Consider the following 19,007-nt stretch of genomic DNA (forward strand, 5'->3'; position numbering starts at 1 on the left):
AATATTTTTTCTCTCTTACTTTATGAAAACAGCTGATTCACAATTTTTTTTGCTATATGATCAAAAGACAACGACGAGTTTATTTGTGCCTACACTTTTTCAGGGAAGGAATGTAGAGGCCTTATTATTTTCTTAAGATACACATACACATATATTGTAGTAACGTTTAAATCTTAGGTAAAATATGATGAGGCAGTGCTGAAGATATTTCATGAAAATGGTTTGGGTATTTCAGTGAAAATGCCCAATTTCATGTTTGATGAGAATATATAGTCTCACATGACCATATGTGATGGAAATATGCTGAAATACCCAGTTGTGTATTCGATGTTCCATTCAATATTTATTGATAAAACATATATTCATTTAATGCATGTGTGATGCTTATAATGAAGTCCATGAATATATGCAATGACTAAGTGATTTAATATTAGATCATAATACATAAATCACTAGTCTTTAAACATGTGTTCTAACTATTCAAAATTCAAAGGATAGTCAAGAAGGACATTGAAATATATAGGTATAAAATTGCCTAATCATATGCTCATATGGTGGGTATGACCAATCTAGTAACCAATGGAGTGGAGACAGTAAGAAACAAAATAGTGGTTTCTCTTTGGGAAAATATTTAACTAAATTGATCTATATGAATCTCTCAATGGTATTATACCTAACTATAAGTCAGGTTGATCAGTGTCATGTTTTAATAACCGGTCATCAGACCTGACACTTAAGACATCTTGTCAATTGACGGGTGTATTTGGCAATGACCCAATACTTCCTAATCATGGAATTGAAAATTTTCTTAGCTCAGATTTGCAAGAGGTTAATGAAGGAGATTGAGTCGTCAAGATGAGATCATCCACCCTTTGTATAGGAAGAGACATCTCAGGAAGATAATGTGATGAAGTCCTTCACCAAGGTAGTGGAATATCACAATATGAATGTATTATTGCTAAATGGGATTCTTGATTAGGTTTTGACAATTGACCATAAACTTTCATCTTAATGGGAGTCAAGATAATGATGGTTTACACATACACTAGAACTGATGATAGTAAGCTTCAATGAGAGTTTTGGTATACGCTTTGTATCTTCTATAGTGCACGGACGTGAAAGGGATGTTTTATTCATCCAGCATGAAAACATTGTCCCGTCTGCAAGACCAGACGAGGGACGGTCAGAGTAGGATTCTTTTTTTCGTCCCTCCTCAGAGAGAGGGACAAAAAAAATCATCCTACTCTCTGTCTCTCTCTCTCTCTTTTTCTCTCTGTTTCTTGTCTCTTGCTGGAGTATTTTTCTCTCTATCTCACTCTCCATCTCTTTTTAGCTCTTTTTGTCTGTGCCTCTGTGATTGTATCTCCATTTTCCTCTCTCTATGTCTATCTTTCTCTCCTCGTATATCTATTTTTCTCTCTATATATATCTTTATAAACTTATATTTCTCTCTCTTTATCATGGTCTTGCTTTCGTCCGCAATGGTTTTATGTGCTACATTCAGAGCAAAATAAAAATTTAAATGGTTAAATATTTAGTAATGGAAAATTGTACACATTTGTTTCACAGATATTGTAAATGTCCATATGGCCCAATATGAGAATGCACGTACGCATAATTGACGTAAAATGAGAGTTTTTGTGGGGGAAAAGTTACTCGTTCATCCAGCACATCAGAGAAGGACGAGACATAGGCGAGTTCATGAAGAATCTAAGGCAAAATGTACTCTTAGTTGTCCATCCTACTCGCACAATTTTTTCTTCACCGTGACGTAGAATGGTGGTGTTGAAATTGTATTGTCATCTCTCAAAGTTTGAGGCAGTTATAGACGACACATGAAAAACAGCATATCTGCAGAAAAGAAAATTGTTTAATTTTTTTTTGTTGAAAGAAAATCCATGTATAAGGCCCAACGTGTTGAGTTCGGGGTTACAACGAGTGCCTGCTCATTGATTAGACACATAAAATAGTAATAAAAACTACAAAAGAGTACAATTAAGGAATTTATGAGGGATTTTATGAAAAATATCCAAAAGATACAAGGGGGAACACATTTTCAATGGTCCATGTGGACCAGGCCTGGGAATGTGTGCTAACTTACCATCTACGGTAAGAGAGACATTGTGGATGTTAGCAAACATATCCAACAATTTTCCTTGCACTTCTCTATACATCCTTTTCAGTGTCGCTTTCATAATATGTGCACCCGGGACCTCCCCAACCACTTGGGTTCCATAGAACCATAGTCTTTGGAATGACTTCTTCTTGACGAATTTCTCAGTCTACTCCATGGTGAGGCTGCATAGATACAACTCGTTTGATTGTAAGTCATATTAGAGAAGAGTTCTCTACTTTGTCGGGCCTCCCTTGACGCCATCCTGTAATTTACAATGGGTCTCTAGATGTCTCCAAAAGATGTTTATGCTCTTTTCATTATTCCTCCTGATGACGACTTTATGGGTGGTGTTTTGCACTGGACAAAACATACACTAGTACTCATCCAGGCCAACTTCAACAAATCGATCTAAAATTTTGGACCGATTGCATCTTTTGCTTTGAGATGAGACGTTGTCATCAACCTCTTATTGGTTTCTAGAGGCCTAGATCTGGATGAAGAAATCAAAATGATCCGCAGTGGAAGACTTAAGCAAAATCAAATGGCATTGATAAAATTATTGAAATGAAGTACCTTTGCATGGATTATCCGTGATTTCTTGGATCCAAGAACGAGACGAGTCGAGTCGCTCAAATGTGCAACCTCTATACGTATCCACGTGGTCCTTGGCACATCGGATCTCCTCCTTCTCTTGACAAGCCCCGCCCAATATCTGTTGTTGTCCTTACGTCGTCCCGATAACATAGGGGAAGGAGAAAGGGTGTGGCGAGAAGGGAGAAGAAGGGGAGGGCCGCTGAAAAATTATGGCATGGGTGAATTTTGTTCAAGGCCTTCCCCTATTTATACTAAGTGAGCATTTTTCATAAAACCCCTAAAACTTAAATATATCTTTTGACGTCCAAAAGACCTTTTGCATGTGACCCTCTAGGCCCATGTATCAGTCTAGTTAATGACTCTAGTGGCCCAATAACCTTTATTGCCCTTCCAAATTAATTAACTGTATCATCATATAGATTAATTAACATCAGATCAATTTAACCCAATCGATAGGTTGGGTCTTCAACACGTGGGGTGACAAGCTACACCTCATGCTCTAGAAGATACAAAGGAGTGTGTATCGACTCACTCATGGAACCTGTTCATCATCGGTTGCAATGTACATATAATCCCTCATCCACTTGACGCTCCTAGATGGCTTAGGGTATGGTCAACTGTCAAACCCTAATAGGTCATCTGAGTTAGTACTGATGCATTTGGAAATCATCTGAGAACTCTTCTCCCGTTATTTCACTCCATTAGCCAAGGACTTCATCGCATTGTCTTCCTTCAGTTGTCACCTCTTATTCCGAGGGTGGAATATCCGATCTTAGCCACACAATCATCTTCGTGAACTTCTTGATGCACCCAAACTAAAACCGTTTGGAATCCCATGATTAGAGACACGTACGCCATAGTCAAAGTACAATTGTCCGTCCACAAGACATCTTTGGTTCTCAGGTATAAGGACCACTTACACAACTGTGACGTGAATCAACCTGATTAATAATTTGGTATAATACAATTCACGGATTCATATGGATCAATTCAATGAACTCTTTCCACTAAAGAGCAACTACTATCTATCATATGATGGGTATGCACACTAATAGCTATGGGAACGACCATACATATCATGAGCAATGCTAGATAGTGCTACTCTATACGGATACTTTGATGTCCTTCTCGCGTATCCTTCAAATAGGAATATTTAGAATACATGCTTAAAGACTAGTGATCTCCGGATTACGATCTCATCATTATTCTCTAAGTTAGATTGTATATTCATGGACTTCATTATAAGCATCACACGTGCATTATAATTAATATATTTTATCAATGAACATGGAACGAGACATGAACTGTACAATTGGCTAGCCGGCCACATATATTTCCATCACCTCTATCTTGGGGGATTCAGCAGACACTTCCGGCATAGCCCTAGTAGTCGAATACGGAGTTGTAGCAGATGTTGAATCCCTTATTCTTCCAGATTAATTCAAAACATTCATTCATTTATAGAATGCATCTAAAGCATAAATAGGAGAAATATTAGAAGCACAATTAAAAATAGAAAAACCATGCTGGAGATTCAAATAATTTTATTTCAAACTCTAAGATCATAAAAATAATGATCACCAAAAAAATCTATTACTAACATTTTTATTTAATTTATCCATCAGAAAAAATATTAAATCAATTGGATCAAACCATTAATCAATCGGATCTACTCAATGGACTGATCGAATCTAAGTCCATTGAGTCGAATGGACTGATGGATCCATTACGGTAGTGCCATGTGGCAAGCCGGATAAATCTCAATTTCACAGTTAATCAATGTATAATCATTACTCATGGATCAGGGTCATTTGTGACTGCTAGGTAGAGGGGTTGAAAGAGTTAATTACTTCTGTTGAAAGAGTTAATTACTTATGATTGATAATCAATCATAAGTTTTTGACCGATTGCACTATCTATAGATCGACAGATCCAAAAAAGGTCTAACTGACTCTTACACATTAATCACCTCTACACAGATGGCTAATTGAGAAATATGTGAGCCATTCAGTGTAACTTTTCTGGGTCAGTGATGAAAATGCGCGAGATCAGGTGCCTACACTTGAGTGATATTTTGACGTGCTCAGTAATGGCATAACTGACGTGCTCAGTGATGATGCTCAAAATTCTCTAAAATTGAAAAAACTGAGGTTAGACAAGGGTAAAAAAGGATATGCATAATTCTTGTGCTAGCACAAAATATCAAATTTGCATCAATGGAATGCGTGCGATGATGCCATAAACTATATATGAGAAAATTGAGATAAATGTGGTAGGAGAGAAAGAAATATGTTGGGGTAGATGAAGGATGATTGATTAAGAGAGATAACTATTAAATGGATAGATCATTTCCAATAAAAAGGCATGAGTGGAATACAACATAGGTCATTTCCATGGCGCAGCACATCTACGACTGATTCAAATAAACTAGCAATGAATTTGTTCGTGATGCATTTCTAGATAAACATAGAGAAATATGTCTGGTTTAAGCATAGTCACTTGGCATAGTGCAAATATAGTCATTCTGTAAAAGGAGATGCTAATCAATCAATTTCCTAGACAAATGGTGGCAAGCTTAAAGAGGGCTAAGTGACATTAATAATGCTCCAAAGGAGCCAACGGCCACGGCGTGGCCCCCAATCTTATCCCTGAATTTAACTCATGTACCCAGCAAAAAGACATTAATGTGAGTAATTCTGAGCATGCATAGACGGCCCTTGTTGAAATGTTGTTTCCGGAAAAGCAAACATAGATATGACTAAGATCCAAACAGCTTTTCCTAGAACACTATGTCATCTGCAGGGTAAGATTTTGTTTCTGATAATCACATCCACAGACAGTATCCTGACATAAAATGCACCAATCTGACAACTTAGATCAGATGATACTTTCTTTGTGAGAAATATTTTAAAGGAAATTATCCCTAGTTTGCATTTCGTCAAGGAGAAGCACCAAGATTTTAGATTTTAGACATATAATAGTCCATATAAATGATATTCATAGTATTTCAACAGTTTCAGGAGATGTTAAAGTGTATGATCCTACTTATTGAGCTTTTGTATCAAAATTTCAAACTAGTTTTCCAAAGTGGCATACTGATAGATGTCAGATTATTTTTTTTACTAAAACATAGTTAAGCCTGTGAATGGTGTGAATGGATATGAAGAAATATGGGTCTATAATCCACATTTTTTTACTGGAGAAAATTCCTCAAATACCTTAGTGAATGTCCATAAGTAAAATAAACTATTTTGGCCACCCAAGGCTATTGGTTTGTGATAATATTAAACATGATTTAAAATGCACGATACCAAGCCAATAGCAAACACATCAACATATCATTTTCACTATTGAATATTGTTGGATATAAGGAAATGGCAATGTAATTTTCCATAAATTTGAGCTGTTTGGATCTTGTTTATAGATAAACGGCGATCTCTTCGAAATTCCGCAGAACTGGACAAAACCAATGATCAATGGAAAAATGGTAGTGGAATTCAACCACTCTTATAGAAAAATGGTGAGATTAGGGGAGTGCTTGGAGAATCCAAACATAAGTTTAGAAATAAAAACCAACAGATTAGAAAAAAAAAACATTCTAAACTTACCTCGATTGTCTTAGAGGCGTCAGATGAGAATGGGAGCGGTGATTGTCAAGGGAGCAAACTTTGACAATGAGGATGGGAGGGGCACAGAAAGGGGGCCAGCGGCAGTGCACAGGAGGGGGTGGAAGAGGGGGAGGGGCAGAGAGCCAGAGGGGTAGTTTAGGGCATGCGAACACTACGACTCGCTGAAAGACATTCATACTATGACTGGCCTGCGTTGTTTAAAACACATTAAAAAATTATGAATTTTTTTTCATCTAGGACAAGGGATAGGACAATTTTTTATAAGATGGGACAAATCGGGCAGACTTGAGACGCAGACATATAGTTGTGTAGGTTGGAACCCTATAGGCTAGATGATGGGGCTCATCTAGGATGAGTCGGATGAAGCTCAAATTTTTGGGACATCAGACGGGATGATCTTCATCCCGTCCTGTCCACCGTCCACGTCCCAGACCATCCCGAAGTATAGTTGTATAGGTTGGAACCCTATAGGCTAGATGATGGGGCCCATCTAGCACCGGAGACCCCTCTCAACTAGCTCGAGAGCTAGGGTGGAGCTGAAAGGCCCAGCTTTCAAGTATTCAGCCCAATCAACAGGCCCTGGAGTCTGACATTATCCTCATTCTATTTTTTGGCCTGTTTTGTCAATTTGTGGACCTATGTGTTTGGGCCTATGTCCTTGTGTCTGGACTTCGATATGTGGACCCCAAGTGTGGGCCTTCTAGAGGCCCATTAGTACCCCGATGAATGAAGAGGGGGGGGAGTGTAACCTCTCACTTGTTCGAGAAGAAAAAGAATGAATCTCTGTTTTTATTTTATTTTTATTGCTGTTTTTTTATTTTTCAGTCACTACTTACGATCTTGCCATTCCATGTTTGGCCCCCCTTATGAAATCGTATTGTTGTCGCCGCCATCACCGCCGCCACCGCAACAGTCACATGCCTTGCCATCACCCTGGCGGCCACTGTCGTGTGCGCGACACTATCACCACATTGCGTGTACTGCAGTGACGCTACTCCCAACCCCTACACAGTCCCTGCCGTAGTGCCCCCCTTCGCCGACCCTGACTGCATCACTACTGCTGAACCATGCCACCACGTTGCACGCTACTACTACATGCCACCACCCACATCGCAATGCTACCTCCACCATGCCATTGTGTCGCTGCCTTCACGCTGCTCGCACCGCGGCATGGCTGACCCTTCAAGCCGCTACTGCACCCCACTACTCGCCATCACCAATGCCATCGCTGCCTCTGTACACTACCACACACAGTCCCCATAATTACACACCGCTGCACACCACCAGCATCACCGACATCACACTGCAAGTGCAGCCACTGCCACTGACCATGCAGTTGTCACGTCGCTTGCACCACGCCACTACCGTCTACGCTGCACCGTTGCCGCCTGTGTTGTGCCGTTGCCACCTGTGTTGCACCGCTGCCACCAATGCCGTATCACGCAGTACCCAATCGTGCGCCACCTAATGCTGATTGTGCCACCACCTATCGCTGATTGTGCCACCACCTACTTTTGACCTCATTAATATTGAGCCATCATCTTGCCACTACATGCTCTACTTGGCTGTCGCATGCGTCCCCATTGGCCTCCGCTCACACCTCCGCTTGCACTATCAACAATGTGTGGTCCTTGGCACTACCAGCACCCAAAAATGTCGTCGACCATACGCCGTCCATGTCGCTACTTGCATCGTTGACCATTCATTGTATGAGCCATCACCTTGTCATTGCCAAGTGCCACCACCCGCTGAAGTCGATTGTCTGACACCATCCTCATGCTGCAATCAATGACACCATCAACCCCGCTGGGACGCAGACCAAACCCTCGTTGGGACCATCATGGCAAACCAGACTTCACCTTTAGGTACGCTCACCACCACCCCTTTAAAATGTTTTATTACTTCTTTCAATATCTCCCTAGCGTTTCTCCAGCGATGGGGTTAGGATAGAGTTAGATTTGGTTGTTTACTTGAGAAATAGGATTCCTGTTGGTATGTCCTTGGTTGGACCCATTGGGAGATTGCACAGTGGGGGCAGTAGCCATGGTCGCACCATTAATCTTCAACCCAACGTCTGGGTCATTGGGAGTCTAGTGTCATAACAGGAACCTCTTATCTTGATTTAGTGGTTGTTGACTTTCCATGTCTTCTTGTTGACTTTCCACGTGCATTGATGACCTGTTTTTGCTTCTCATTGACTTTCCATGTGCATTCGCATCGGTATTCCATACAGAAATAATAGTATTGTGGAGTCCCACTCATTTCATGAGTATGGTTGATCCCATAGCCGTTAGTGTGGAGTCATTCAAGGAAATATAGTAGATGCTCTTTGGGGAAAAAGACCATTGAATTGATGTGTATGAATACATGAAATGATTATAGTAGCATCAATCTAGTAAAGTCATGTCACAGTTGTGTAAGTGGTCCTTTGACTTGAGACACTAAATATGCCTTATGGATGGACATTTGTGTTTTGATTATGACCTATGAGTAATAATAAGGGTATTCTAAACCATCCTAGCTAAGATGTAGCTACAAGTTTACGAAGGTGATCGTATGAACAAGATGGGATCATCTGTAATCATCAAAATATCATACAAGGTGTTCTTCGATGATTTTCCCATGCATTAGTACTCAGTAGAAAGGGTCTGAAGATTAAACATACCCAAAGTCATTTGGGTGTTTTGTGCAGATGAAGGATTGTACATACCCTATAACCAATGGTGGTAAAAGTCACATGAGAGAGTTGGCATCCCGTTCTATATTCTATGACAGAATGTTTAGCTTGGCACCCACATGCTGTCAACTTAACCAATTGTTAGGATATAATTGATAATTAATTAATCTATAAATGATATAATTAGTTAATAAGGTCAACCATTAAAGGCTTTTTCCATTTAAGTTATCAACTAGATTAGCGGATGGACCTCCAGACGCACAAAATATTTTTAAAATTTGGTAGATATCCTCTAAGTTTGGGACTTCAATTAAATGTTTCCAAAGATGGGAGAAACTGAGAAAATTTTCCAGAGACTTTTCTGATAATTTCCCTAAACAGCGTAATAGGGAGGGTGCCCTCGTTAGATACCCATGGAAGTCAGTTTTGAGTGCCCCCTTTCTTCTCTTCCTCTTCCCAATTGTTGCCTCTTGTGAATATAGATGGAGAAGAAATATTATTTCAGGCACCATGTATTGAGGGGAAGAAGGGGAGATCCAGTGCTCTGGATATTGCATGGATGTGTCTGGAGATAGACATTAAATGATTTGAAAATGTTTACTGAAATAACCAATAACTCATGGATTTCATCCATGCTAATGTGATTTTTGTAAATTTATATATTTTTGGTTTTTCAGATTTTTCATCGATTCGATATCCCATATCATAGTTGATTAAGGCCCTGGAAACCCAGCACTACCTTCTATCTTTACTACCCCTTCTCTTCCTTCTTTCCATTGTCTCCTTTGGTACCCTCCCCTCCCGATGAGATTAGAATGTTGCAATGATGATGGTGGATCAATCACCAGGCTCGTCAAGATGAACTGAGTTCGTTGAGTAGCATCACCTTACGGAACCTACGGCATGAAGAGGTTGAACATGTCAAGGGTCGTATGGACATATTTAAAGGTCAGACACTTGAATGGCCCAACACGACTTGCGTGGGGACTTGACAAATTCAAGATTTGATTCGTACAAAGGTGATTCAATCATCATGTTAAGATTTTTCAAAGGTTCTTTATGATTCAATTTTATCCTCCCCTTTGTGAATTATATTTGGATCATGTCAATCGTTGTCTTAGAAATCAAAAGTGATATCCAATTTCATTGTGCAAAAGCCATTGGGAGTTACTCTTGGAGTGTTCAGGATTTTTTTCTCAAGTTGCCTAGAATTTTTGAATGTCATTGTTCAGTAGTTTTGGTGTGGTAAAATATTAAAACATTAACATGAAGATATCGGCACGTCAACTTCAATGATCATTACTTCTTGATAATTTGAAAAATCTTCTAGCTCTGCAATATCTTTTCTGAGATATGAAAATATGAAATATGAAATATGAAATATGAAATATGAAATATGAAATATGAAATAAATTGGGCGACAAATAAGTCACAAGATTTCAAGATATAAGACAGAAATGAAGAGGAACGATATGGATAATATCCAGTGCTTCACTTTTACCATTTTCTTCAGAGTTTTTTACAGGTATTAAGCTAAAAGTGGAAGAACAAAAAATATGAAAATTAGAGGAAAGTACCAGAAGGTATAGGAACTATACAAAAAGTAAAATTTAAAATATCTAATATTTAGTTCTTCTGTTGTTCTTGATGGTTCCCTTTGCATGGAAGCACCAGGTGGATATTTGAACCAAGGTTGGTCAAACAAAGGAAAAGATAAATATAAAAAGAATAAAGACCTCATCTATATTTTATTAACTATATGTGCTGGTATGGCTGTGGGGAGCACTCCATATTTAAAATTGAACTTGATTAAATTTATTTAAGATGTTTGACATGATTGGACTTTCCAAAGAGTGCATTTAATTAAACTTGCTTCATTGTTTACTTTCACCTAACATGTCAACATAGAATTTAGTGATTTTCTCTGAGGATTTCAAAGTTACCAGGAGATATGATTTATTTTTTCCCAATGAATGTCATTGGGTTTTCCCTTGATGGATGTTACCTTAGATTAATTTTATTTTGTTATTTTATTTATTTTTCCAAATTTTCTATGGTTTTTGGCCTTGGGGGCCAAGACGCATGAATGGGGACCTAATGATAGATGTGCTGTTAGAGTATCCTTTCAAGAGATAAATCCATCTCTAATTCTCCCTTACCTAGGTAGTATAAATACTTAAATAGGAGACAATTGACTCATATTTAGTCAGTAAATAATTTATTGATCTAATTCACCCCACATCTTAGGTTTTTTTCTTATCCATAGAAACCAAAATTCAATTATACATCTTATTCACTTCATTCAATGTGCAGTAAAAACATGTCCTGAAAGAAATTTTTTTCCATCATTGGTTGTCCAATTGCTGATCTGCATCAAGAACCATTACAGAATCAGTTGATCTTCCATTATAAAAGCTAAAATCCCATCAAAGACAAATTTCCCTTAAGATGTGAAACACAATATTACATCTAGACATAAGAATTTTGGTATTTCGTGCGTAAATGACTAATTCAAGCATTGACATCAGCAGGAAATATTAAAATTTATTTTTTGAACTTTATATTTATTCTTAAAAAATTTAATTGAATAGAGTAGTGATATCAATTCCCCTTGAATTAAGTGCTTATAACATCCATTCTTAGGTACAAACCATGTTAGATCACATTTATTTGAAACCAAAAAATATATTTTCATATTTTATCCTCCAGAAAACATTTCAATATTTGAGCATTTTCAAAATCATATGTTTGAGTGGTGAAATTTTCATTTGGTGGTAAAAAAGTTTGTTAAATAGAAGGCCATCTCCATTTGTAGAGAACTTACATATCTTAATGGCATTGAATTTCATATTAAAGTTCAAATATTTGACCCATTGACTGTATGATCAAAAGCCAAGGTTTAGCTCCCTTCATATGAATGAAGATATTTTTAGTAACATCATTTTTCGATTCTACATTTGTTACTTCATGATTAAAATTACTCATATGTTTGGGACTTGTTCCAATGTTATACCACTATTTTAATTTAGCCAAATTGGGCTGAACAAGGTTTACCCATGTGTTTTCAGCTTTGTGCATTTGAACATTCATGAAGACAGTAATTTGGGCATTCAAGAAATATATTGATGATCACTCCCAAATCCATGAAAGCATTTCTCTCTTACTACCCTATTCTCTTTTTGAATCTTTCTGGTCTATATTTATTTCTCACTTTATCTTAATCCGATATTCACATTTCCTTCATATTTTCAGGTATTTTTCACTATTAATAAGTACCACATTCAGTTTAGTGTTATATAAAATTGGTTTTATTTTAGCATAATTAGTGAAAAAAAATATAATATCTAACTAGGACCTTGGGTTCATATCAACCACATAAGGGGCATCATGGAAGTTTCAGTCTTACAGATGTTTCAATAGTTTCATAACGACATCGTTTAGTCTCAACAATTTATACAAGTTAAGGTTATTAAAATCAACTTTTGAATAATTTCTGGGAAATCATATTTTCTTAAAGGATATTATAAAATAATCAGCAATGAAATGGTGCATAAATAATTCAAACTCCTCCATTTTCCTAATAGATTCAAGTGCTTTAACTTACTTAGATCAGTGCATCACCAAAGTTCATGTTTCATTATCAATCTTAATAAAATTTATGAGACTCTAATGTAACATATAGTTTCTTCCCAATACTACTTATAACTCAGTCTAATTATTATTCCATGTCTTAATTTATTTGGTCAAACATTAGTGAAACTGTTTAGTGTACAAATACATAGGCTATTAACAGTATATTTAATGTATTTTCATCCTGATTCTGTATAATTTGCATGTCGGTTATGTTTATGAGCATTATATTTCCTAGTTTTACAAAGTATATAATATGAATATAGCGCAATCTTAGAAATTTATCAAAAAATTATACAAATACTATAAATTCTGAAGTTAAAATATTGTTATCCTGCACTCTTGTTTGACCATTCAACACCAAAAGTTGTCCAATTAGCAAGTGATCAACAGTTTCTTTTTATGCAAAAGCCAAGTGAATCACTTCAGGAACTTCCTCATAACTCTTCATTTAAAATTAAAAAAATATGGGAAATTCAGGAGAAATTTATAAGACCTGAAAATTATATTGTAACAACGCTATGTTAGAAGTTTTGTTCTGTTGAAAACCACACATTAATCAATGGAGTTTCCAACAATTTTGATAAAAATGAATTGTGGATTTGATGATTATTCATCTCATCATCCGATAATTAAGTACGTAGGATGTTATAAGCAGAATACTCTACATGGTGATACATAATTCTTAAAGATTCATGAGACATAATTGTAATAATTTTACACTTTGTTTGAAAATTGAGAAAAAAACTAAGCTATAAGTAGCAAAGGACAGGGTTTGACCAAAATTCGGTCAGCCTTTTTAGGGCTGACTGAACGTTCAGTCCCAGTTCTGGTTCGCATGTCAAAACAGACTGAAGACTTCCCCCTTTCCCTCTCTCCCTCTCTCAAGTCTCAATCTCTCCCTTGTGCACTCTTGCTCTCGTTCTCTCTCCCTCTCTCGCTCACCCTCTCTTCCTCTCCTTCTCATTATCTCACCCGCTCTTCCTCTTCCCCCTCTCTCTCTCCTTCTCCCCCTCTCCCCCTCTCCCTCTCTCTCTCTCGCCTTCTCTCCACTTATCTCTCTTGAACTCTCGCCTTCTCTCCACTTATCTCTCTTGAACTCTCTCCTCTCACCTGCCCCTTCTCCCTCTCTCACTCTCTCCCTCTCCCCTCCCTCTCTCTCTTTCTCATTCTCTCTCCCTCTCTCACTCTCTCCATTCCTCCCTCTCCTAGTTCCTCCTTTTGTACTCTCTCCCTGTCCCTCCCACTTCCGGCTCTTCCTCTCTCACTCTTGCACTCTCTCTCTAAGTTTCTCCCTCTCACTCACCCTCTCGCCCTCACGCATTCTCTCCATCTTGCACTATCTCAGTCTTACTCTGTCATTCTCCCCATCTCTTTCTCCCACTCTCTCATTTTCTCACTCTCATTCTCTCCCTGTTTCACTCTCTCACTCTCTCATTATCTCCCTGTCCCTTTCTCCCCCTCTTATTCTGTCCCCCTTTTACTGTCTTACTCTCTCTCTCTCTCTCTCTCTCTCTCTCTCTCTCTCTCTCTCTCTCTCTCTCTCTCTCTCTCTCTCTCTCTCTCTCTCTCTCTCTCTCTCTCTCTCTCTCTCTCTCTCTCTCTCTCTCTCTCTCTCTCTCTCTCTCTCTCTCTCTCTCTCTCTCTCTCTCTCTCTCTCTCTCTCTCTCTCTCTCTCTCTCCCTCTCTCTCTCTCTCTCTCTCTCTCTCTCTCTCTCTCTCTCTCTCTCTCTCTCTCTCTCTCTCTCTCTCTCTCTCTCTCTCTCTCTCTCTCTCTCTCTCTCTCTCTCTCTCTCTCTCTCTCTCTCTCTCTCTCTCTCTCTCCTTCTCACACTCTTTCATTCTCTAATTATATTCCTGTCATTTTTTCTCTCTCCCTCTTTCACTCTCTCATTATCAAACACTACTTCGGCACCCGAGGTGAGATTGAAATGACGTCTAGTTAAATGCAGTGAGTAGACCAACTCAACCTGACATTGGCTTTCACATTGACTAATCTACATGACCAACCGAGACCGGACCGAGATTGAGAGTGGACCAAACTTCAGGTCTAGGTTTAGGTTTTCGGTAAAACCAGATGGAGACCAGACCTTGTCCTTCCCTGTTCATAAGTGATACAGAAAATGACTCCATGGGTGTTCGATAAATGAAAGTACTATTCGAACTACTGAGTTTTGCAGGTTTCTTTTCACTACAAAAAGAAACCAACTTTCTGATTGAAAGTATTGAGCCTTGTCTTTATGATAACTAACTGTAGTGGATTCAATAAACATTCAGATTAAGATGAAGATAACTCAACAATCAACCCTATTACAAAGAAAATCTACATTAATTTTATGTTAATTCTAATTAATTAATTGTCACAAAAATGAAACTTTCAGCTTCTACAGAAATAATAATAATGAACATTATATTAACCACCGGTTTTTGACAGTAGTCCTGTCAAAATACTAATTCTAAAAGTTGTGTTCAGAGGCAGTAAGTAGGAAACAAGTTACATCAACTTGGCCACCCTCCTTTCAGTAAGAGCAGGAGAAAAAAAGCAGGAACACGCATTTATCAAAATTATGATTGTGACACAAAAAAATATCGGATGAACATATTTGGCAGCTGGTCCATCAAGGTAGACGTATCAACTGAACCTTAGAATGGTAAATAGAAACAATAACAGCTCAGTCCTCCAAAATTTTCCTTAAGTGCATGGGAGACTAAGATTTGAACATAAATCTAGTATCTATGAAATTTAATTCATGTATTAAAAACAAAAGACAAAGCCTCTCCCAGAAAAAAACCACATGGAATTAAATTACAACCGGAGATTCAAATATTACTCACTTATCTGGCCTCTTCAAACAAAAGTAAGAGTTTTCATGTCAACAATTTCATGGAAAAATCATCCCTTGAAAAAAATTGGATTCCATATAGTTTACCTCGAGCATAAGACAAAACCTTTTCACAGCTCCCACTAAACTTTCAGCATCATTTGATATGATATGTAGACTGCATCATAGGATTCCATAAAAGTAAACTCATGGTTCTCAAAGAAACTCATTGGTAGGAAATATCTTCGTACCAAAGCGCTTAAAGAAGATTCGCCCTCTTGAGAAACCTTATTGTTCTGCAATAGTAAGGCCATACTGATTCAACATAATCCAAGTAACTTTCAACTACCCAATGTTTAATTTGCTTCAATTTCTGCTGCCCAAGAGCATGATAGTCCGCGTTAATGACATCAACAATGGGTTGGCAGAGGCAAGCATAGAGAAATGCTTGAATTCTTCTCTCCATGATGAAATTGTAAGCCGACACAGAGTAACTGGGTACATTTTGTAAGACTCTGATGACTAGTTTGAGCGAGAAAACATAAAGAAAAAAAATCCCTTGAATTAGCTTGACGTAGATGGCAGTGATAACTGGCCCAAGAACCCACAATGGGGTCAATTCGTTCGTGACTTCAAGCCCATAAATCACTCTGGTACAAAAGTACCACGGGACACTGCATCAAGTAAGCACACTTGTTACTTCTGTATTTTCTTCAATATAATCAAACTTTGATCTACAAAACTCGACAAAAGTCTATTTTCGACATGGACCGTCTCACTTACAGGAAAAATAAGCATGTTAGAAATCAATGAGATCATTTCATTGTCCTATCACACAAGTTATGGGATTTTCATATTTTTAGCGTTTAACACATCTAGATAATCAGAGGCCATGATTTCTTCAAAATGATGTTTACAGCCCACGAATATTTTCCAAAAACAGCCAGATTATTAAGTTTCACGAGGAATCTGTTTAATATAAGCAAAAGGGAAAACGTGGACAGAACTTACAATATCAGCAATGGAAGTTTAATTGTGACATTCAAACGCAGGAAACAGAGAAATGCAGCCTTTAATCCAATTTCATATTTATCTCCATCGGAGACTTTGCGTAAACTTTCTGCACGATCTTCATCCGCGGAAACTTTCAAAGTATGAGAGTCTCGTATGATTGGCAACTTCAGCAACAAATTTTTCGTAGGTTGATCCACAACTTTTTTACCTGATGCTAAATCAGGAGCAGTAGTAAACAATTCCTCCCTTGGGTTTCTACTTGACGCTATTGATGCTCTGTCAGACTCAGTACTTTCATCTTCATGACCATTACTTTTGAAGGATAAAACCTTGAAAAGTTTTTGATTTGGCAATGTGTAATCTTTTCCCCTGAAGAAACACCAAGATATTTAAAAGTGTAGAAATATGAAGCATGAAAGATGGGAAACTTCGGAAAATTTACTCTGAATAAATAATTTTGAGTGTCATAGACATGCAGTCTCACTAGATAAGAAGGATCATCAAATCTGGTAAAATATTGATAGAAACAATAACTCGGAGACCTATTTAATTGTCAAACACTAACAGAACTTGGAGAATTGGGGCAAGAAAATATATTGGGTTTGAAAGATTTTTTTTCAGAATAAATTTAGGGAACTCAGCATCCAGAAATTAAAGGTGTCAAACAAGTAATATGTCTAACAAGGGATTATGATCAACTAAACGTGACGCCTACTATAATGGAAAGTCTCGGGTTTTCCAGGATTTAAGAGAAATAAAGTACTCACAATAAAGGTTTGACACATTTAGCAGCGAAGAAAGACAACAGTGCTTCTCAAGAGTAACCTATGATTCTTAAAATAATGTACAAAAAGAAAATAATATAAATAGATTTCTTTATAAGATCTTAGACCAGAGATGGATAGACAAAATAACAAATCCGAGCAGGAATATGAAAATTTTACATGGAACAGCATAGTTCTAACCTGAAGTAGGAACAATACCTCAGATATGCTATTTTATTGGAATCTCGAACTTGCTGGAAAGCAGCAGAATAATGAGAGCTTCCCCTCACTGAACAAGACTTTGTTCTTGCAGTCAATGCAGAATAACCCTATTAAAGCCAAAAAGAAAACAGAAAATTGCAAACTTAATTGATCCAGTAATAACAGAGCAATCACAAACGAAGAAAATAACAATCCTTAATCAAAAACTGTTATGCCCTACCAATTCCATCGCTTGGGTTTGTAGTTTCATCACTCAAACAACAAGTCGCTGGGCACGAAAGAGAAGAAAAATAGATGCATCAACGATATCTGGAAGCAAATGAAGAAATAATTGAATCAATATCCCAAATAACAAATCGAAAACATTTTCCAGAGAGGCGATGGAAAAGCGGGTACTTTCAAAGAACAGTAGCCGAACTATTTCTTATTCGGTATACAAAACCGGGGATTTTCCAAACAGTATTATCATCGCGTCTCAAACAAGATAACTTATCCGATTTTCAAAACTCGCGCTTTTCTACCTGGGAATATGATATGAAATAAAATATGAAAGAAATCGTGGTCATTGATAGAGAGGAAGCAAGAAGAGGCGATCGATGAACGAAGAAGAAACAAGAAGGAAGGCTGATCAACCGGATCTTACCAGTAAACGCATCAAAACCATGAAAATTAACGAGGGGTGATGATCAAACTACGGGCGAGAGAATACTCTCCTTTGAAGACGCGATGGTAGCCCGAATCATCCGCAGAGATTATTGATGAGCGCAGAGATTTGCATGGAATTGCAACTGATTCTGTACTATTTATACTCCCAATTTTGTATTTCTTCTTGAGATTCGAAACAAGACATCATGCAGAAACACAAATTCTACTGTGACCCACGTAAACAATTAATCTTCCGAATAGGGAAGGTCGTGCGGTCCGATTTTTTCGGACGGCGTGCGATTTTCCAATCGCACAGAAGCACGGATCGATGTGCGGTCCGAATTTATGCGACAAAATCGGACCGCACATCGCACAAAATCGGTCATTTAGAACGTAAAGGGACGGTGCGCGATTTTATTTAAAGATATGCCCCTCCGTTTCTATCTCCACTATATTTCCATAAGAAAAGCCATTGGAAAAAGGAGATTAATCCGATAAGACCCTTTAAATATTTTTATCAGATTTATACGCCTGCAACAGGCAACCTAGAGCTATTTTGAGGGTATATTTGCAACGCAAATTTAAAAAGAACCCCTCCAACTTTATAAATTACTCTAAACTCCTATATCCTTAGAATTATAACTTTTAAAAAAAAATCATTTTTTCTCCGAATAAATCCAAAATAAGTAAAATAAAATTTAAGAAAAATCAAAAAAATTCAGTAATTTATCCCCACATTATTTAAATTTTTTTTTTTTTGAAACTGTCATTTGCATTTAAATAGAGTTATTCCAAGCTTAAAAAAATTCCATAAAATTCATAAAAGAACATAAAATTATAATAAAACCTGAATTTACTTGGAATAATGATTAACATGTAACTAAAATCCATAAA

At 37.5% G+C, this 19,007-nt stretch overlaps 1 protein-coding gene across 1 annotated transcript; it reads right to left on the reverse strand.

The window, feature by feature from the left end:
• Window positions 1-15,666: 15,666 nt before the first annotated feature.
• On the reverse strand, window positions 15,667-18,379 carry LOC144709652 (uncharacterized). The gene is made up of 5 exons (XM_078583247.1): window positions 18,112-18,379; window positions 17,689-17,777; window positions 17,466-17,575; window positions 16,480-16,851; window positions 15,667-16,142 (listed from the first exon to the last, which is right to left on the reverse strand). Exons 2-5 carry the CDS (start codon window positions 17,716-17,718, stop codon window positions 15,728-15,730), a joined length of 927 nt encoding a protein of 308 aa, XP_078439373.1. The 5' UTR covers window positions 17,719-17,777; window positions 18,112-18,379; the 3' UTR covers window positions 15,667-15,727.
• Between the last annotated feature and the right edge of the window lie 628 nt (window positions 18,380-19,007).

Source organism: Wolffia australiana, chromosome 11 (genome assembly GCF_029677425.1).
Source record: "Wolffia australiana isolate 7733 chromosome 11, ASM2967742v1".
In the NCBI taxonomy this organism is placed as follows: domain Eukaryota; kingdom Viridiplantae; phylum Streptophyta; class Magnoliopsida; order Alismatales; family Araceae; genus Wolffia; species Wolffia australiana.